The sequence below is a fragment of the Saccoglossus kowalevskii genome, chromosome 9, assembly GCF_978046115.1.
Source record: "Saccoglossus kowalevskii chromosome 9, keSacKowa6.1, whole genome shotgun sequence".
Taxonomy (NCBI): Eukaryota; Metazoa; Hemichordata; class Enteropneusta; family Harrimaniidae; genus Saccoglossus; species Saccoglossus kowalevskii.
Window position 1 is genome coordinate 24,797,017 of NC_140649.1, and position 23,467 is coordinate 24,820,483.

Below are 23,467 nucleotides of genomic sequence, written 5' to 3' on the forward strand. Positions count from 1 at the left end.
TATATTATGTGTATTTTTGTATGTGGAAACATGGCTTGCCCACTAATAAATATAAAGAAGTGTGGTCTGCAGTTCTTTTTTTTTTAATTTTTTTATTTGTGAAAAAAACTTTTGTGTAAACAATAAAACACTCACAGTGCAAGGCTAGTTCACCAACATGTCTATTCTCTTGCTTGAGTGTGAAAGTACATGGTTTAGTGACTACCTCTTATATTTTTAAATTTTAGAATTTTTTTTTATTTGGGAAGGTTCTTCTATAAAAATAGAACAGATATGTATATATATTCGTTGTTAGTATGAAACAAATCAGTGAATACATTTAATATATTCAATATCGCATTGATATCCAAGAACGGCCATAACGTATATATTGCTCCAAATTGGCACATGTATTCGAAATTTTGATTTGAGTTGGGGTTGATCCATCTGTCAATATTTGATGATATAGTCCATATAGTTTGAAAGTTTTGTCAAGTCATATTTGACAATGATAGTGTTGTCAAATTAAGAATAGATTTGAAGATACGTTCGATATAATTGGCAGTGATATTTTGATCAACATCTAACCAAAGACGATATATTGTATACTACATTCTTTTCAAAATATTACGATATTTTCGATATAATATTGCACTTTAATTACTTGTGATTAAGCTGATTGCAATCAGTGTAATAGTAAAAAGCCAAACCACGATGATTTTAATGAACGTCTACATTTACCTAAAATCTGATCACAGTCAAATATATGCTGAAACCGGCTTTATTGTCGTTTTTTTGAAAGACTCTCAAAATAAATAGTAACTCCTATGGACTCGATAAGTGAATAGCCTGCGATATAACGAAGCGACATGCATGCCACGTGACACCTTGCAGATCCATGTATAACACGTGACAGAATATAAAGACATGCATATCAAGTGCATATCAAATATGAGACACCCATTAACAACATTCAATAATGAAATAATCATCAATCAAACAAATACACAATTTATTTCCAGAATACATAATAAATTTTGAACCGTGAAATGGAATTAAATAATCCAGTAATACGACTATTTTGCAAGACATCATTTCTGGTATCTTGGTTATTTATCGTGAAAGTACAATATTTTTTAAACTGCCAAGTGCAAAATATAAATGCATAACAAATTCAAAAATAATACATGTCATCCATTCGTTGTAAAATATATATAAAATTTAGTATCAAACTCATTAACAAAATGTGAACGCATAAAAAGTTCAAAATATGAAAGTTGCAACAGTTATTTTCAGAAAATATTCACAATGGCATACCAATCTGCAGCCCCTTGAACAAGGCGTAATGTTATCCATGCGTACCACCACTTTTTAATTCCAGTCAACGGGCATCCCCAAATAAAGGATGCTTAATAACCGAGCTTATTACGTGCAGAGAACATGAAACCCGTCCACGCGATCCGCGCAACACAGCGTGGCCAGAATGCGGCAAAGGCCTTCAGATCTGGCTGTTGTATGATGGTGAAAGTAATGGTACAGCATTATAACAGTGAATAAGTACTGAGAAATAATTTTAAACTCACAGTTGCTGTCGACATAGGAAGTATAGTAAGCAAATAACACCGAATAAACGGCAAGGTAAATACTACGTCTAATTATAGTAAACACGTACTGCGTGCGTGACTCGAATCGGCGCTCGCGTACGGCACATAATCGCCTAGCTTCATGCCACTACACGTCTTCCCCTCGGCCACCGGGCATCCCCAAATAAACGATGCTTAATGACCGCGCTTATTACGTTCATAGAACATGAAACCCGTCCACGCGTCAATTGCTCATTTTTGTTAAAGTTCTTAGGTCTGATTGGTATTTGATTTGATGTATTAAAAACTGATATTGCACGACTTTGACTTATAACATCTCCTTGAATGCTGTATTAGTGTTCACCTTGATTCTCTGAATCATGTGCCAGCCATAAAGTTGGAATATTATCATCATATGTTCCATACGGTGAAATAAGTCTTGTTCCTCCAGATCCAATTGACGAAAATATTATGAATTGCACATTAAACATCTGGAAACTCGTGATACAGTGATATGATCACTATGTGTTCCAGTTTGAGACATTGACTGTAGGTATGCGTCCAAATTGTTCATACCCAAAAAATTAGCAAGTGATGTTCCGTTGAGTTGGTGTGCAATAGCAAAAAACTGACAATCGCCATTAGGCTCCGGATCCAGATGCACGATAAATCCACACCTGTTAATCCAATCTCCTCAACTCTGCGGAATATAGTAAATTCTTTTCCACAAGACTAGGAACCATTTTTTGGCGTTTACGTTCAGCCGCTCAAGTCAAACTGGTGATGTCCTTTACAGAAAACCAATTAATTTTAATCAAGTTTTTGTCATTAAACATAATCTTGTATCTGGCGATATGTAGATTTCTTGATATGTAGTTTTGCCTTGGCCTTTTTGGGGGATGGCGCACTCGCACCAAAACCTCTTTGTCTATCTCGTATACTGAGGGTGGTCGACGTCTTATTCCACTGCATACCATCTGAGAATTGTATTTCTCATCTGACTGAGATTCTTTTGCAAACATGCATATACGTTTCTCAGTGAGTTTGTGCAGATCTTTCTTCCGAGCACGTCCTTTATTTTTTTCACATGTTTCAGTTCTAATATTCTTCGGATTTCTCCCAACTAGCTTGTACTTCATTCGGTTATTTTGGCGTCCAAAATAAACCATAAACGATGTCCTGTAGCCTAATGCTCGCCGTGCTGCATTATTCATAATGTGGCAGTATTCAGGAAGTTGCTCCACCCAATTTGTCCCTTTCATCTGTAGTAAATCATAAAAAAAATCTTCTTTCTAATAGTACGATGGCTTCTTTCACATTTACCCTGACTTTGGGGGTGATATGGAAAGCTTCGAATGATTTTAACATTCAGCTTTTTCATCAACTTTAGCACACCTCCATGAAATTCCTTCCCATTATCATTCTGCAAGACCCTCGGCGGGCCATGCTCTCTATATATGGTCTTTAAATGATCATCAATTTCACCGCTCTTTTTGGAAGTTAAAGGATGCAACCACAAGTACCTACTGAACACATCAAGTAGTGACATGATGTATCTGTACTTCTGATTACCAAGCCAAAGCTCATCCGGATTCATATCGACCAGATCGATTTGTTGCCTTATCTGTATCCCACGGGCGGTTATGGGTTTAAAAACTGGCGTGTTCGTGAATCGTGCTTTCAAGCGTGTATGAGTTCGTGATTGATCTAATATAGATTGTATTGTAGTTTGACGAATATGATATTTTAGTTTCCTACCACCATATCCTTTTGTTTCATTAAACGCTTTTTCTACACACGTTTTTATTGCACTTTCTCGTATAACTAGCTTGTTGTCATAGTAAATTTTACCATGGTGTAGACAGTATTTATTACGACCTGCAAATAGGAAGAAGATAGTCTCAATATTAGCTACATCACTGATACAGTTAAGAAAATAAGAATAATAGTAGATAGTATCTACTTGCACACTACTTGACTATTGTCTGTTGTTTTATATTTTGTAGACAGAATGGTGCTTACAATTATAAAATACGCTGGATGGGGCGGTATATTTATAATAAATTTATCTGCACAGGGGAAATGGTGATTATTACGGAAAAATAAATTGGATAGATAGATAGCCTGCCCCAATCAACACCATCACTATAGTGAGAAAGATCGAGCTTTCAAAACTGAAGAAACAATGCTTGCAGTTTTCTCAATAGTCAGTTTATATAGGAAATCTACTATTTCGTTTGTTTTAATCCTTCTTTCTAGTAAATATATATGCTTTGAAATGGATCCATTCAGAAATTAGAAACCTCATGTGAGGTTATCTGTAGTTTCATATATTAACATGTCTTTATTATTTTAGGACAAAACTGGTGTTGGTTATTTGAGCAAAAATGTGTCAAGCATCAAGGCTATTCCACCAACGACAGTTAGTTAGCAGTACCCTCTCCCCCTGTTTCCAAATGTTCGGACCCGCCAGTGAGTTAAAGGAGAAGTCAAGCCAGACAACATAATGCTCCTCGGGGAAAGAGCTCCACAAATGTAGGAGAATGCAATTTACAGTTTTTGTATCACTTTTCTTTCTCTAGATATTCGACTTTTCATCAATATTATATAGTCCACCACCTTGATTCTCCGGCAAAAGATTGTAGGTAAAGTGTAACATCATAACCACTGTTGTGAAAAATTGAAAAAAATCTTTCATTTATATTATTAGAAATACTGATGCGAATTTGTACAAATTTTCGGTGAGCATAGTAATTAGAAATTAGAATGTTACAAATACACATAAATATTGCCACAAACGTAACAAAATAAAAGTCATTATTTTAGTCGTTAAAAATAGAATGACACTTTTTATTCCCCTTTTCGTCGTCAACAGGTTATATATCATCTATATAACCTACTCACATTGATAAATTGTATACAATATGAGGAAATTTGAGTACTTAGTAGAAAAACACAAAAATGAATATTTTCAGCACTGTTGCCATGACAACTATTGTATATGCCAATTTGAAGTTCAACTTTTGAAGTTATAGATGAAATCGTTTTCTAATTTATGACAACAGTGGATATGATGTCATACTTTAATCATAATCGTTTGCTGAAGAACTAAGATGGCGGAGTACCTATCTAGAGAATGAAAAGTGATATAAATAAACTGTAAATTGCTTGCTCTTACATTTGTCAAGCTCTTTCATCTAGTTGTGTTATGTTGTTAGTCTTGACTTTACCTTTAAAGGGCGGTAGTCGTCGTGCCGTGTTCTGTTCGATATGGGACTCATAACGACGTATATAACGCAGGTAAAAGACATTGTTTATTTACATGAAAGTCTGGGATCTAAATGACATAGTCTCAGGGATACTAATATTTGAGCAACCCGTGCACAAGTTAATTGCTAAAAAGTTCGTCACGATATACATTTAGTGTATGTACAGCCAGAAGTAGGAGTATTATAGCTAACTGATTTTGACACACTTACACCGTCACGACTCTACTCACAACAGACGCGTGTCGGAAATGGATACGAATGGTCAGATGTGACACGTTATGCATCGCACGGTTAGCCTCCGATACCTGTTTAGTAGTGACTAAGAATGATTGTGCTGAGTGAAATCTGCAAGCGAATTTAATTATGCTTTGTTGTCATGACAATTATACCGGGGGGGGGAGGCATCATAAAAAGTTAATGTAGACACAGCCCATGAGGCGGGTCAGACACTACAGTAGGAAAGACAACAGTCAAAGCCAGCCTGGCGGTGTAAGTGAACGTGGAGGATACATCCATCTCTACGTGGTGTGCATGTTACTCGCCTAGTCGAAGAACCTTGTTTAGGGACAGTGGCAGACTAGACTCGTATACTATGTGTAATTTCACGAATTAATCTACAATAAACCAGGCCTGGTTTAAAGCTAAATTTACGTGTAGCAACGTTTCTACTATAGCCTGCAGAAGCCGGTAATTATTGCACTCATTACACACATATTAGGCTAGGGATTATTGGCTGGGTTTTAAATATTATTTATGGTAATCATCTTTCCATATCTTATGGTCGTATGGATCACAATAGCCATTAGTGAAATGAGAATGTAAAGGCGGAACATATTTACTCTGAACATTTTAACTTGGCAGTTGTATCAGTGTATACGAAGGTATTCTAACGGGAGTGGGGACCTACTATGTCACCCATACATTCAGAGAAAGTCATAGATGTCGTACGCAGGCGCGAAATTTTCTGACCCGGAAGTGATATTTGTTGTTCATAGTAGAGCGATAACAGGTTCCGTTACTATCAGAGGGCGCTGTCAATGTTTTGTCGTGACACAAGATTCATTTACAGCGATCTCATTCTCATCATTGTAATTACCTAATTAACTCGGATATTTTTTTTTTGAAAATTATATATTAACCCATTTTTGTATTACAGATGACAACTTGTTGTCGTTATTATATTTATTGTTAATGAGACGGCGAGCCCACCATGTCATATTCCCCTGTGCCGCGAGGCAGGAACAGATTTAGGGCCGACCAATATTATAAGATTGACAAATCTTATAATATTGGGACCCTAAATTAAATTAAAAAACATGTTAGAACAGTTTTCTAATCGTTTCAACATTTTAATAAACATTCCTATAAATATACTTTTTTTCTGTATGATTACCATGAAATACGCATATTTCGCCCGATTGTTGTTACTTTCATCACAAAAACAATAACATTCACAACTAAAATAAGAATTCTGGCTCAGAGTTGGTGCCATTTGGAACTGATCTTTGTTTGGGTGGTACGTCACTGGCACTATGATTTTAACTAATATTGAAAGATCGTTTATTGTACAAGGAATTACTTGGCTGATTTCCAAAACGAGGTTATTATATAACCAATACTTCTACTCAAATATACTGTCCACATGTATGAACAAATAAATTTGGAAAATTTTAAATTGGTTAATTTGAGCAAAGTAGCTGTCAGCTTTATACTCTACACACTGTTATGCATGCATGCCATAAACACACTCTATCGATGTTTGGTCGTAGATCACCAATTCCGTAAAGAGTATTTTCCATGTCGTTCACATGACTCAAAACAGTTTGTCGGGTCCATAAAAAGAGTGGTGGTGTTGTGTACATTGTTCGATAGAAATATGTGTTGACAACTCCCACGAACGGTTCGAGATGTGTTTCAATCTGTATATGCAACATTTACAGACGACACTCTTATATACCACCTTACTATGACAATGAGTACAAGGTATTATCAAACATGATACTGATTACACGTCGATTTTATTTATTTTTTAAGTGCAAATGTTTCAGTTATATCACTGCCTGTTCTCACATGTACACCGATGTGGGATGATGAAGACTATATTAGTAGTCCAGTCAATTTATGGTTTGACCCATCACAAATTGCAACAGAAATAATTTCTTCACAATACATTCCGGGGAGGTGCCTAGATTGACATACTAAAAGTCTAGGAAAATCTAGGCTTTCGAAATATACCTAATTTGCATATATTCAAAATGGCCGTTTGGTGCATTTTTACAACATGGAAAATATAACTATTAGGACATATTTTTAATTCTAGATGACATTTTTTAGATATTCAAGTTGCTGTGATATGGTTTAGTGTGTGTTAATGTATGTGATTGTGAAACATTTGATTGAATAACAATTTGCATTTGCATAAATCCAATATGGCCGTCAAAATAGTATCATTTAAATGTGCAACCTCAGGCAGCCCCTCAGAGTCTGTTCTTCGTAATGACTGCGTGAGCCATGCCGTGGGGTGAGGGAGGAACATCGATCCTTGTGACCTGATGTTCACCCCCACTCTCGATCCTGAAACAGTCACTCTCGGTAGGACTCTCACTTCCGGGATCCAGAGTGCTGCATTCGGTATTGCTTTGGATCCCGTCGAGTGCTGGACGTAGAGGGAAACGCACAGCCGGTGTTGATGTGGGCCTTGGTCCCACGCGAGATAGAGGCCTAAGTTTTAGGGTAGGTAAATATTATGCTCAACCTTTTCTGCTGACAAAGCGATCGAGCGGTGTTTGGGACCGAAGCCACCAGAGTTTGTAGTCAAATCTCGTGCCCAATCAGATCCGTTGGTTCTTCCCTCGACCCCGTTACCACGAATTTTTTTGGTTCGGTGGGATGGGCAAAGGGGGTGGCCACTGAGAGTGGTGACCCTCAACCTTCGAGTTGTGGCCAGCCCACTGGAACAAATTGTTTTGCGCTGCTAGCACTCTCAATGGCGGAATGCACCAGCCTTCTAGACCAGCAGACATAGCCATTGGTGGGACACCACACGGCTGAGTGGGATATCCTGCAGTGTCATCTGGCTCTCGTTGCAGGGGCTGCCTCTGTACAGTGAAATGCGGTTTTGGCTGTTTTCACTGGGTGCACCACCGCCTCAGTTATGCAGGCTGGACCTCCCTCACTCTCCTCAACGGAGGAGAGAACACCCTGATGTGGAACTGCCAAACCCACATATCTCTGTTGCACTGATTGCGTCTGTACTCATCAACGTGTACCTAGATGGCTGGTTGCTACACAACCCAACAAGGTATGGTTAGTCAAATAGTAAGGCTAACACCAGATTTTTCTTGACCAGTTGTGCTTCTTAGTAAATCGAGCATATCCCACCCTCAGCCAACACAATAGTTGGTGTTCCTGGCCAGGGAGTTCGACACGTAGGTGGGCTTGGTTTGGTCACTACATGTCCGTTGCCTAAATGACCTAGCCGAATGCCTAGTCAGTGTTCCATCTGTGTCCCTGTGAGAACTAATGCAGATCATCAGAATGATGTCAGCGGTTTGCACTTTACAGCGTTACACCGGCCTCTCTTATGAAACCTGGAGAGGCGAGTAACACTCTCGAACCAAGCGAGGGATGCCTTGCAACGGTGGTCCGCAATTGCCAAACCTCAGGCAGGGGGTCCCCTTGGACCCACTCGCCACGGCTATGACTCTGGAAACGGATGCCTCCATCACATGTTGGGGAGCGCACCTATTGGACGAACAAGCCCAATGGAAAATATGGCCCTGCATTAGACTCATGACTGCCATATCAACTGGCTTAGCACTACTTAACTTTCTACCCATAGTTCGAGACCAAGGAGTTTTGCTTCGCACGGACAACACAGCGTTGTCAGTCCTAGCAGAGCAAATTCTCCTTTGATACCTGGAATGTGGAGCTAGCCACACACCAGCTCCCAGGGGCGAGAAACAGTCAAGCGGACACCCTCTCATGGTGGCTCCATCTCCAGAATGCGAAGTGGCGGATACCCCAATGGGTAACCTCGGTAGTGGGATGGTCCAAGGTTAGACCTATTCACCACACCCCTGAACGCCAAGCTCCCGACGTACACAACACTCCTGCTGACTCCAGGACCCTGGGCCAGGGACACTTTGTCGACCCCCGTGGACCCACATGGACGTGTATGCCTTTCCTCCCTTCCCGCTATTCACCGGGTACTGGAGAAACTTTGACAGGGGTGGCGTGGGTGGCGCCCAACTGGCCAAGCAATGTCTGGGTTTCACTCATGTTGGAAATGTTAGTCAAAACACCAGTATCTGCTGTCCCAACTACTGGATGGCGCACTGTGTACCACTTACACACATCGAGGAACTCAGTTGACTCACTCAGAGTGGTCTGCCAATGTCCTGGCCAGGGCGAACAGGAATCCCACCAACACAGCCTACACCTCGAAATGACGTGCATACACTGATTGGTGGGAGGAAGATCCATGCCAACCTTTTGTTGACCAGACAGCTGATTTTTCGTCCTCTGTTTGAACGATTGTTGGCTATAGGTCAGCCTTGTCACCCACCATTGGGATACTCTGGGGACAAGGCTAGCCGATTGTCCTACCATTAGGAGACTGTTTACTTTTTAATCAGACTTTTGATGTGGAAAACAGTCTTTCTACTCAACCTCCCCTCAGGTAGGCGCCAGGCTGAACTAGGGGCCCTGTCCTTCTCGACCGGGTGTGTCACCTTTATGGACAATCAAGTCGTGTTAAAGACACAAATCGGATTTCTCGCCAGGAAGCAAATCCCAGGACGCGACCCACAACTGATCGTCATTCATGTAATGACTGACAAGGAGACAGCACCTGAATTTCTCATGAGGACAGTGAGATGCAACTGCTCCACAGACTGTCGTAGTCTCAGATGTTTCGCAGAAAGCAAAACCTTGAATGTTCTGCAGTTTGTGGTCAATGTCGAGGATATGGATGCACAAATGTAGTTCAGATATCTGATGAAAATAGCGATGGCGATTAGCAATTACATTAATCAAACAATAAACTTTTGGACAGAATACTATTTAATACAGTTTGTTAAATCAAAAATATAGTTTATAGAGTTGAAAATTTACGTTTAAATGGTCTATTATGTATATACAATAGCAGATTTGTAGATCCAACCAAGTTGTTTCATTCCTCTAGTTTTTCTTTCAGATGTGACAGCTATGTTGGATTTATGCAGATGAAGCATCCATCTACCCAGTAAACCATTTATTTACATCTTTTCTATACTGTACGATTCTGTCTAAAATTGTATCCAGCATCTTAAACTTATTACTTATGCCACATAGAAGAGAAGCCAGGAGAGAAGTTACATTAAATAATTACATTATCACGGCCATATTGTATTTATGCTAATTTTCATCTACCCAATCAACACATTTGGCACTCTCAAACCTTCTCCGCCTCAAAACAGTACCATAGCATCATGATTTTTTTTAAATACCTCATCTAGAATTAAAGATATGTCCAAATAGTTATATTTTCATGTTGTAAAAATGTGCAAAACGACCATTTTGAACATATGCAAATTGGGAATATTTCGGAAACCTAGATTTTCCTAGACTTTTAGTATGTCAATCTAGATACCTTTCCAAAAAGCACTATCAAGAAATTATTTCTGTTGCAATTTGTGCATGGTTGGACCCCCTTTTTTGCTAGAATGACATAATTAACACATAATATTTTGCGTTTCACAAAATGTAAACACATTTTACACCCTCTCAAAATGATCCTTCATATTTTCTTGGGAGGCCACATAATTCTTAATATCTTCATGGCAACCCCGAAACCAAACTTTGAACACGAATATATGCAATCAATATCAGTAGGCTAGACGTGTCACCTAGAGTGATTGAACACTTAAGTAATGTTTATAGTTGAATTGCAGCTAAAAACAATCAAAATAATCTGTTATATAAAATACAGTAAATTCCATATCGTTCTAGAAAATGCGAACAATTTCAATGCAAATATACGTATTATTACATTATCCGTAATCGGTAATCTTCTTGTTACGTTATCAGTTGGAAAAATAATCTATTACATTATCAGTTATTTGTTGTTACATTATCGGTTGCCTTTTTTGTTACACTATTGGTTGCGTGTTGTTACATTATCGGTTTTTATTACAATATCGGTTAATTCGTGTTACATTATCGGTTAATGATACATTATCGGGAATTTATTACATTATCGGTTCCAACAAGGCTTTCTACCTTCAATATTCTCAGAAAAGTGTTGAAGTGTCTAATAGATAGTTTCCCAGATTCACATGTCAGGGTACTTATCAATAAACAAAGCTTCACACGCGAGTCTAACAGATGTGACTTAATGGAAGTATCACACATCGCGTTTAAGATAAAACACCATGAAAACTGGAAAAATGACTAACAACCACATATGCTCGGCTACGAACGCTGATAATCTAATTGGTGTTATGAGACCTGAAACCCAAATTAACCAGCAATGACCATCAAAATGTAAGAGTGAATTGCGAAAATATAAACACGCAATATAAGTGATTCGAACTGACGAGTACGAAAAAACGTCTTGTCAGTATAAGTATTTATATATCACAGTTACAGACTCCCAAACTGTGGTCTCATTCAATCACACGTTTCTTTGATCAGTGTTACGTTGAATCAGAAGGAATGATTGCAATGACACCTGTCTAACACAAAAAACAAGTTATATTTAAATTCAAAATACAAACGAATTGATACAATCAAATGTTTCCCTGAATCACTCAATGATAATTGTGTTTCATTGAATATGAAAAAAAATGACGAAATACAACTGTCTAATACAAAAAGCAAGGTATATTTAAATTCAAAATACAAACAAATTTATATATTCAATCACTCACTCAATGATAATTGTGTTACATTGATTATGAAAAAGTAATTATAGCAATGACGAAATACAACTGTCTAATACAAAAAGCAAGGTATATTTAAATTCAAAATACAAACAAATTAATATTAATACAATCAAATGTTTTTCTGGATCCCTCAATGATAATTGTGTCACATTGAATATGAGAAAATAATTATAACAATGACGAAATACAACTGTCTAATACAAAAAGCAAGGTATATTTAAATTCAAAATACAAACAAATTTATATATTCAATCACTCACTCAATGATAATTGTGTCACATTGAATATGAGAAAATAATTATAACAATGACGAAATACAACTGTCTAACACAAAAAGCAAGGTATATTTAAATTCAAAATACAAACAAATTAATACAATCAAAACTTTTCTTGAATCACTCAGCTATGACTGTGTTACATTGAATCTGTAAAAAAAATAATTATGACGTAATAAAACTGCTTATTATCAATATACAATCATTTTATTCACAAAGACCTCCTGAAACTTTTAAGAGCAAAACTGTCTAATGTGTAGAATAAACAATTCATGTTTAGGTACCAGGAATCGAATTTTAACCGGAGATATGATTAAATTATTTAAAATCGAGTATTTTATGAAGAATTGACTTTCATGGATACAGCGAATATAGAAATGTAGTTTGCGCTTAAATTGGAAGCATAGATTGTTGTAATTTAGTTGAATAACGTCACCACAAAACGAGTTAGATCGTGCGGGTGTGTTATTCGGAAATAACTGTTTTGTGATGCATTGTTAAAAAGAATATATTGTTTTTACGAAATAATATACCTGAAGCAATTCTTGCCAAATCCAGGATTGAGCTTGACCATGAAGTCGCAGTGGCCCTTTTTTTGCTTTTAAGGACGTATTTCATTATTCAACCCTAATTGAATAAGAACTATATCTTACTAGTGGCCCTAAGATTTAATTAACAAAGTTATTTTCATTTGTTTCTATGAAAGATTAGAATTTTTATTTTCATCCATTTTCGATAAAGCAATACAATCTGCCAATATAACACATTCTTTTATCTTATAATAACTTTAAAGCGGGAGGGTCGTCGATTTTTTTTTCTCCCTTTATTCATGCGCGAATGCGAGCAGACACATTTTAAAATGGTCAATAAATCAGTGAAAAAACAATTTGACAGCAACGGACGCCCCAATAAACACATCCACTAAATTAGGATACCTGAACTTGAAAACGTGTTGCCGAATTACATTTTGTAATTGTAATTGTAACGAATGATAAAGGTACCGTTCAATTGTGAAATGATCTTAAGCTTGTTTTGGTTTTTTTGGTATTCATCATGAAAACATTAAGCGCATGAGAGAGATCCTCTTTGTTATGCACACATTTATGTAACCAACCAATACACCTGATATTGAGTTTCTTGGTACATATTAGTGGATTATCCGAAACTCATGATGTACGCAAACAAAATATAAAAGAGAAAAAGATGGTTAGTTAAAGGTTAGTTATCATCGATGATGTCATCATTATAGATGTCATCATCAAAATTATTATCAATGTCAATGTCATAGTCATCATAAACATTATCATCATTATTGTCATCATTATAGATGTCATCATCAAAATTATTATCAATGTCAATGTCATAGTCATCATACACATTATCATCGACGAAGTCATCATTATTGTCATCATTATAGATGTCATTATAATTATCATAAATGTCATCATTATAGTTATCATCGTTAAAGTTCCATCCATATTGACCCATTCTTCTGAATCCTCTATAGTCATTACGGTGCCGTTCTTCGAGTTCATATAATATGTCCTGTACATGTCGGATTGCTCTCAGCGTGCCATATGCAGTTAATTGACCACATGGTCGTTTGCCATATGAATGAGCCCTCATGTTAATATCAGCTCCTGTATCCTTAAATTCTTCCTCAGCGGCTTTAATATCCTTTGACAGGACAGCCCAGCAATTGGGTGATATCCTAATAGACCTTTCATCCTCTATTTCCCACACTTTTCCATAGATTATAGCATCAATTGAGGCAGTTTGGGCCAAATGATGGAATGATGCTAGAGCAGTTTCCCCCAGTTCCCAAATCTGATCCTTGCTTAGTCTGCTACTGTCTACCTGTTTCACAACTAAAGTTTCATCGAACAAAAACTTGCTGCAATAGTTGAGGAACTCCACGAACACGGTACTGATAAGATCATTTTTCAGATTATTGGTAGCAAAGTGGTCAAATTCCCCATCTATAAGCAACTGATACCACTTCTGAGATACACCTGATGTTGAATTATGTTGAGAAATATATTCCTCACCTACAGCAAACTCAAAGAACAACTGAAGCAAGGCATGTTTACTAGATGCACTGCCCGAGTCTATTAGATTATGCTTTTCAGACCAAAGTACTATCATATTAGCTACTGGCATCAAACAGGGGTAATTCACGAGATACTGTTTGACATCAGCTATCGGCTCACTGTCATCACAAAACTCTATTAAATAGGCTATTGGGAGTCTATCTCTAATTAAAAGATCTTCGAAAGGCGCAAGCAATTGAGACCTGATATCTATCAGAAGGGGATTTTTGCAGACATTAGGTTGTCCCCGTAACCTAACCTTTCTCAAGAGATCAGCTACTACCCAAGGAAAACTAATTAGTTGGGTATCTCTCTGACTGTATGTAACATAATAAAATGCGGATGCCTTGGCCAATATCTTGTCGTTTCTTTCCTCATCCTCATCATCATTATCGCTACCACCATTTGCTTCATCTCCAAATGAGGAATCAAATTCTCTTCTGGTAACTGATCTCAAGTGTGCCAATTTGGCTCTGATGACCTTCTCTGCATCAAATCGCTCACCCTTTCCTGTTATTCTTTTGTTTAATTTGGTGATACACCCAGATATAGCTTCAGCCTCGCTTTCAATGCCATATTGAGACATTAATAAACGCAACTGGTTGTTGTATTTCTTCAGTGATTTGTTTGCAAAAGAAAGGTGCTCCTCATATCCTGGATATAACAATGACTGGTCAACCTCAACATTCCTGACATCATAGTCACTATCTTTGTGGTAACTATGTGCCCGTAATTTGGGAATCGTAGCACTTTCAAGAGACCAACAATGGCGATATAGTTTTCCAAGAATATGCTTTGACTTGTAATTAGTTTTGTCTTGTTTCCCCATGAAATCTGGATATGTATTTGGCTGTTGATTTTTATCAAGTGTTGGACAGTTACCAGTCTTGGCAAAATCAACAGCTTCGGACAATAGTTTACAAATATTTAAACACATATCTGAAAATATACCATCAGATTGCTGATCTGCCATTGCTAAATGTGCATTGGCCATTAACCCCAAGCAATCATTCTGAATGTATTCTGTTACAAACTTTATCATATCAGCAACTTCAACTGGATTTGTTAGCTCTTTCTTCACAGCTGCCGGAAAGGGCATAGCTTCATGGTTTTCTCGGTCGAACAGAAGTTCTGGTAACCAGGTAACAAAATATTCATCCCCATCCAGGTCAGATCCAGCCATTTCATTTGGGTGAGGTCGTGGTCCTTGTCTCGGGAATACAATACAGTCAATCAGATGGTATAGTGCCGGGATATCTACAGCCTGGAACTTCCTGACATCACCAGGGTGGTAACATGGAAATTTAGTGACAACAACAGGGCCAGAATGGACAATCTTTTCTTTTTGTGGTTTATCCAGTTTTTTAGAGTATTGTATAAATACCTGGCCATATTGTAATGCACCTGTCTCATCTATAACACCCATCATATTGCGTGCAAACTGTGGAGGGAGTATAATCCTCGCTCTCCGTCGAAGTTCACCTAAAGGAAGAATATATGGTTGTGAATTTACGAAATCAGGAACTCAAAAGAAACGACTGACAAACAATGCACACGTACAACAAAACCAACAACAGTAAACCAGAATATATGATCAAATGTGCATGCAATGTATGCAAATGTATGCAAATTACTAAATGCTGGGATATCCATTACGGTGACGTGTAATAAATACATGTTGGAACTTACCAAGAAGACTTTTGTAGACAGCTTGTAACAATGACTTGAAGAATGGTTCCGTGGTTAGACTGATTCCACATGTCATCATATGTTTAAAATTAATGCCAATTTGAGATCTACGACTCAACCAGGCGGCAGCAACGTCTTCTTTCAGAAACATATTGGCCAAGTTGTTCAGCATTCTGTGTTGTAGCTTCAGGAACACTTTGTCTTCTATCCCAAGGCCTGATAATATTGTTATAACTTGACGGTTTAGATGTAAACGGGCTGCAAATTAGAAAAAAAATATAGTGTATCATACACTGGCCCTCTGAAGTCGGTGACACGATATGACTCGTATGTAACCATACAGAACAAATACGTGAGTAAGTAAAATAAATATATGCTTGCCTTTGGTGGCATTTGTCCGTAATGTTGAACATTTCATATTAAATGCACATCAACAGCGTTTGACAACAAATAGAACTATAGAACATTTTTCAATGCGTAAAACAGATGAAACATGAATGATATATTTAACCTCAACTGCATTACTTTCTTGTGGATTTTCAGTAATTCGTTACCAATTGTAAGAAGGGTATTTGAACGAGGGCATTGCAAAATGATTTCACCACCAAAAATGCGTCAATCGCACTTATTCGTCGGATCAAATGATCATGTGCATATTAATGAGGTGATAATAACGTAACTAGAATCAATGCTTGACCAATGAGGTTATTTATCCACATGACATGAGATGAGATGAGATATTTAAAGAAATTATGAACCTTTTTCACATCTACATTCATTTTGTTTTCCCGCCAAAAATATACATATATAAAAAAAAGTTGGTAGATTAACAAACTCATGCCAACTTTTCCCACTGGAATATGAATATGAAAGCTGATATTTGTTCTAAACGTTTTTGCTGTACGACCACTGTACAAACAAATTGAGTGTATAAAAATAATAACAACCCTTACTCGATCACTGCACAGAATTAATTGACAAATCGTGAAATTAAAGAAACACAGTCGTCTAATTCTCGATGCCTGCACTATTCATCTTTCCCTGTTATAACAATCAACCAGTTTGTGTCCCATTTTTATTGCATTCTCAAGCAATCAAATGATAGCAGTAGTCAGTAAATAGCAGTAGACTTACCCCATGAAAACACTGTTAGAACGAAATAAGATAATAATGAATGGCTCTCTCTTAACTTATGGTAGGTATGGTCAATGCCAGTAATCAAATAATTAATTATTCAATGTCTCGCAATTCACGATGGCTCACAACATTAAAATTTAATTATATGCAATCTTTATGATTATCTTTAAAGACGCCTTTGACATGAAATTAATATGTGTTTTCATATTATCCCATTTATCAGTTTCAATACAAGTAATGATCGATAAACATACCTGGTTTCGTCAAGTTCATGATCTCAATATTGTCATGTTCGCTGGGGAATTTGAGCATGCTCTTTCTGATCATAATCTGTTCACCGGTAAGACTAGGATCCAATGCAACCATCCCTTTACTTCCTGCATATCTGATCTGAAAAGCTGATGCCACAACATGTTTCTCAGTTTTTTCGCAGATCTGAAATGAAAATGTGAAATCACAAAAGGTCAGTCTGCAGTGCAGTGGCGGATCCAGAGGGGAAGCCAAATGCATGATGATTCATAACATCTGGATTACGCATAGCTTCTCTGCGATTTACGCTCCGTAATTTTAAGTGAAACTCCACCGCCCCCCAATACATTTTGCTGGATCCGTCACTGCTGCAGTGTAATTTCCATTTATTCGGATATATTGCACGGGTGCCCATGGGAAATCTAGATGCAAAATTGTAACCTTCATATAATTAAGCAATACCCAATTATATTAGATCAAAGTTTTCGCATATATAATTTCAATTCTTTTGTCTTTTGTTCAAAGTATAATCATAAATACTCATTATGCAACGTAACGTCAGCTATGACGTTATTAGTCGAACGTGATTGGTCAGTACAGTGTTGGACTCTAAGTGGTGGCCAGGCAGCCAAGCCATCAAATGTTGTCTGAGTGACTGAACCACCTATTCCCAGTTTCTCGCCCCCTTTTAAGTGGTGAATCACTTGACCCAAAATAAAATGTCAGCTGACTGAAAACATTTAGACAGTATACTGTTATGATAGCGACTTCACGTTCGCACATTCGATTCTCACGCCGTTAGACTAAAATCAACAACTTGTTTAGGGTATGTTTAGACATCATAAACATAGATTACAGGAATTTTATAAATAGATTGTATACTTATTGTATTTAGTAGTGGCGACTTCGCAAGGCTTTAACCGTGAGACACATACCTGGTAATCACGTGATCGTGCCAACGACTGCAGCGATTGGCTGGTCGCATGGTCGCATATAGAGTTTTGTAAACTTTTGTAAAGGGAGAACGAGAGAACGGTGCAGCGAAGGGTTATCTCGGTTGACAACTTGTGTGAATTAAGCTGGACTATCTGTAATGAACTTATGTGTACTCATTTGGGTCGAATCTGGTACCTCTACGTGTGAATGACATCAGTCAAGTGAGACGAAGTTCCTCGATCCCTGAACACAACGCTTATGTTCACAACAATACACGGGTAATGTGATTTATAGTGCCAGTCGCCGCAAAACAGTGATTGCGCTGCAACTGATTATTGCTTGTACAATTAGAGACAGGCCATGATTGGTCAATGTTAACAGGTGGTGGAAAATATAAAATTATTTGTTAGTTGGGAGAAATTATGTAGACTTTGTCTAATACGTCGAATTAAATTAAAACTGCCAGGGTATACGTAAATGACATCAAGGGACATAGGGTAGTTCCCCATAACTACCCTTGTCACGTCATGTTTCCCACACATCACTGAATAGTGAGTTTAATACCCGTACTTTGTTATGAATCACCTTGAGAAATATACACGGGCGATGGATAGACAATGATCGACAATCTACTGCATAGAGTGGGATGTGCTATATTGCTGTGGATGAACGCTATGCCGTGGGTTCGAATTATGAAAGACAATGTTGTTTGTCAGTGGTTTGTCAACTATGGCCTCTTGCATACAACGTATGAACGAACGCATTCGAACCATGATAGGACAGTGGCGTAGGTCTACATAAGTATGACTGATAACAACACATCTATTTAAATGTATTACTGTGATTTACCTTTTCAATTAGTTGTTTAGATATTTTGCCAATACCGTCAGAAAAACAATATGGCTTCTGATTAATGTCCATGCCTCCTGTGATGTCTTCAATATTGGAAACAGTGACTTCTTCGACTGTCACATTCACAGTTTCCTCCGATGTTGAGAAACACTGGCCCATCCTTGACATATACGTAGCTACACAACGAATTTTACTGAAGTCGCCCATCCATTCCCTGATGTTAGCTGCTGTGTTGCCATGGTTATCCTTCGCGTAGAACCAACACCCATGCTCTCGTAGTTGGCTATTGGAGCATGCCAGAAATTCGTAGTTGCGGTCAGCCACCTGGAAGCCATTTTGTAGAGTGGAAATAATCTTGTTTGCAACATCACTTGAAGTTGATACTGGATTAGAAAGTCGTTGATAGTTCTCATCTTTGAAGACTAATCTGGCGCAGTATTCTTCGCTGTATCTTCTGAGTACCCGGTTTTCAAACATTAATTCGGGCTGGAGAAATATCAGACGGGAAGGGGTGACCATAACACGGCGTAGATACCTACACTGCCTAGGTATATCTTGAACATCATCGTCACTGTCTTTAGACAACTCTTCAATAAGACGTTCCAAGGAAAGACCTATATTTAAAAAACGCTCATTTTCTATTTCAATGGCTAGCTGATACAGAGCCTTAGATAGGATGTCTGGGTCAATGGCCATATTCGATCGCAGAACTGTATATAACGAATTTAATTGGTCAGTTACGACATAACCTCGACTCTCTACACATCGTAAAGCGTAGCTTGTTTCGTAGTTCGGCATCGTTGGTTTGCTGAAATGTGTTGTCGGCGGTGAGACGGTACGCATACGGATATAGTAAATCTTAAACCTTGCGCGCCCACGGAAACGTCCGAATGCTCGACGAATTTGACGTGCCTCACCGGTAAAGCGTAGTCGCAAGACAGATGAGTTGCCGAATACTTCACACGCACAACCTGGGAAATTATTTTTTCTTTCCCACACGGTTTTATGTGTTGTTGGATGTTCGATTTCCATGCTCAAACGCGGCGGGTATTTTAGTGGGAAGTAGACGTCGAGGGCGGAATTAGTGTCGTTCACGAGGATCAGTTTGTCCATTTCGTCATATCTAAGCTCCATTCTGTAAGGGACTTCATTATCATCGTCACCATCCCGAGTGAGCATCAACGTAAACATATTTATGTCGTGTTCTAAATGCAAGACTATGTTTAGTTGGCTGTCAGTACTATCATAGTGATTTGCGTATGTGGCTCGGTCGATGAAAGCCCCAAGCGAAAGTTGTGTAATCTTCATATCTCTATGAACAGGTGTGTTTTTTCCTTTAATGGAATATAAATCACCATCCTCGGTACCAAGCCATGGCATGTTGTCCGAATTCTGCTCACACCATTGCCGCCGGACAGTCGCAAAGTAATCCCTGGGATTTTGGAATGGTTTTGCGTTGACCAGTTTGAACTCCATGCTAACGATTTTGTAACCAGACAATAAACGCTGTGTGTGGAGAATTGTATTATTCTCTACATGTCCTAGATTAAGCTGTAGCAGCTGACGGCTGGCCTCCGCTAATATACTTCTATCATCCTCGGCTAGTGATGTTTCCCGTGTAACCGTCAATCGTAATGGGTATTGCACCGGATGCGGCACAAATGCCGGCCAATGGGCCATTTTTATTAACTTTAATCTGCAAACAAAATTAAAATATTTTATAATAAAAAGGTATCGTTTGCACCAGCATATTTAATGGGTCGGTTTGCGATTCGAGCAAAAAATAAAGCGCTTCCTTTTGTTTTCATTCCTGATTTCTGATGTGACATTGAAATAGGTACATTGCAAAGATACGGCTTCACTAAATCAATGTTAAACGCGTGAACACACAGAAAGTTCAAAGTTCATCCAATCTTTGACCTCGCGCATAGTCATAAACAAACAAAACGTGTCCATAGGAAACGAAATAAACGACCCATTGTCGTCAGAATGCCCTCACAGTCCAGTAGGCTCTCTGTCATTACATTTTCAACAAGACTATTTTTCTCTGTGCTATTTATATATTTGTATTGTGTAACGTTTATCTGTATTTAACAAATCCAAAAATAATTAAAAATAATAAAGCCGAAAAAAATGTTGCTATAAACGTCGATTAGACGACTATACCATATACACTTTCATGTAAAAATGGGAATCTTAGCACAATATATATCAATATTACCTTGCACGCGAATCGCCGACTCACAAATTCAGTGATATCACACACAGGTACCACACGACTCCATCGGCCAAAGCCTCAATTCAACAGTTCTAATATATAAAACTGAACATATCTAAATGCGCTCTCTGGCGAGGTTGAGTCCCGGGAATCGAGTGTTCATCGAAATTTGTTTAATCTGCTGAAACGGCGTCACTACCGATAGTTAGCGCACTGTGAGTGGTAACCCTATGTTACATGACACGTACTATTGTGTCAAGGTTATACAGAAGTTCTCGCTGATTCTAAGAATAAATGACTCAACAATTTTCCTACTAAATCAGGTTGCTCAATACTAGCGCCCTCGTGAGTTGAACTTTAGTATTGAGTTTAGACTCGTATTTCAAGTGCGTTTGACGACCAGTGACAACAAATGTTTACTTTATCACGGTCAAACTATTATTCCAAGGTTGAACCACATTATTTTAAAATAAAAATCCAATTTTACCTCGCGCATAGTCATAAACAAACAAAACGTGTCAGTATGATACGAAATAAAAGACCCATTGTTTTCAGATTGCTCTCACTTAGTGTCCAGCAGGATCTCTGTCATTACATTTTCAACTATTCTATTTTTTCGTTCTTTGTACTTGAATACCACACACACGGTGCTATTTATTTATATTGTGTGACCAAAAATAATTTTGAAAAATATAAATCCGAAACTAATGTGAGGGCGGGCAGGGGTAAAGGTTACAGGAAATAAAAACGGCATTTTAAATTTTTGCAGGAAATAAAATAATATTTCCATTTACAGTAAAAAAATGTTGTTTTTTTGTTTGTTTTTTACACTTTACAGGTAAAGCAAATTCCTAATTACATTTCACATTTTTATAATATATTTGATAATTTGTGTTTAAGAAACAAAATTCGAAATTGTTATGAATTATGACATTTAATTTGCAAAATGCTTTCCACTCTTACAAAAAATAAGATCTATTTACAAATTACGGACGAATAAAATAGTTGATCACATTTTACACCTTGCCCATGTCTACAAATTTATCTTTTTACTAATTACATTTTTACGAAAATAAAAACAATTGATTACAGCTTACGAAAATATCCCTTGTCTATCCTCGAACGGTGCAATAAACGTCAAGTAGACGACTATACCATCATGATATACACTCTCATGTAAAAATGATAATCTTAGCACAATAGAATTCGTATGGACTTATATATCAATATTACCTTGCACGCGAATCGCCGACTCACAAATTCAGTGATATCACCAGGTACCACACGACTCCATCGGCCAAAGCCTCAATTCAACAGTTCTTATATATAAAACTGAACATACCTAAATGCGCTCTCTGACGAGGTTGAGTCCCGGGAATCGAGTGTTCATCGAAATTGTTTATATAACTGCTGAAACGGCGCCACTTCGACCGATAGTTAGCGCACTGTGAGTGGTAACCCTATGTTACATGACACGTACTATTGTGTCAAGGTTATACAGAAATTCTCGCTGATTCTAAGAATAAATGACTCAACAATTTTCCTACTAAATCAGGTTCCTCAATACGAGCGCCCTCGTGAGTTGACATTCAGTATTGTGTTTAGACTAGTATTTCAAGTGCGTTTGACGACCAGTGACAACAAATGTTTACTTTATCATGGTAAAACTATTATTTCAAGGTTGAGTCACATTATTTTAAAATAAAAACTCAATTTCGCGGAAAACCACAATATTTCGCGTTGACTCGCGTGTACGTTTGGACCATTTTGTTAGATCACAGACACAGTCACTTGGGGGCTGAAAATCAATAAATACTAATTTAAAAAAAAATCATCCGCTATACGTATATAAATAAACAAGTTGTGAAACACGGCACCTAGTAAATCGACACCCTGTCGGTTTCAAATGTCGATTTCTTACCTTAAAATGCGAAACAAAAATTTTAGAGGAGATCAGGTGTTACGTTTATAACCATTGTTCATATTCGCTAACTTGGTTTTATTCAAAACTGCACAAATCCTGCGTTTTCTGATGATATCCGACGATTTCATGAACGAAAATGGCCAGCAGTCAGAATCAAGGGGGATTCGCACAGAGTTCTGGGTAAATCAAGTGCGCATACTTTTTTTCAGCCAATCCGGCGTGCCGTAACAGCGAGTATTTCCTTGATTTACCCAGAACTCTGTGCGAATCCCCCTTGATTCTGGCTGCTGGTCATTTTCGTTCATGAAATCGTCGGATATCATCAGAAAACGCAGGATTT

At 37.7% G+C, this 23,467-nt stretch overlaps 1 protein-coding gene across 2 annotated transcripts; it reads right to left on the reverse strand.

The window, feature by feature from the left end:
• Positions 1-11,548: 11,548 nt before the first annotated feature.
• LOC100373859 (uncharacterized) lies at positions 11,549-22,666 on the reverse strand. Of its 2 annotated transcripts, none has more exons than XM_085503325.1 (5): positions 22,546-22,666; positions 18,983-20,681; positions 17,203-17,383; positions 15,812-16,069; positions 11,549-15,604 (listed from the first exon to the last, which is right to left on the reverse strand). In XM_085503325.1, the coding sequence occupies exons 2-5, from the start codon at positions 20,663-20,665 to the stop codon at positions 13,251-13,253; spliced, it is 4,476 nt and encodes a 1,491-aa protein (XP_085359451.1). In that variant the 5' UTR covers positions 20,666-20,681; positions 22,546-22,666; the 3' UTR covers positions 11,549-13,250. The 2 variants fall into 2 exon arrangements, with proteins under 2 accessions (XP_085359451.1, XP_085359452.1); XM_085503326.1 differs by lacking the exon at positions 22,546-22,666 and adding an exon at positions 21,207-21,339.
• Between the last annotated feature and the right edge of the window lie 801 nt (positions 22,667-23,467).

Excerpts from the sequence above, each read along its gene's own strand:
- LOC100373859 (XM_085503325.1), bottom strand. The coding sequence starts at position 20,665 with ATGGCCCATTGGCCGGCATTTGTGCCGCATCCGGTGCAATACCCATTA. Across the intron at positions 16,070-17,202 it reads CATGAACTTGACGAAACCAG|CCCGTTTACATCTAAACCGT; the intron begins GTATGTTTATCG and ends TCTAATTTGCAG. Across the intron at positions 15,605-15,811 it reads TGTCTACAAAAGTCTTCTTG|GTGAACTTCGACGGAGAGCG; the intron begins GTAAGTTCCAAC and ends TTCTTCCTTTAG.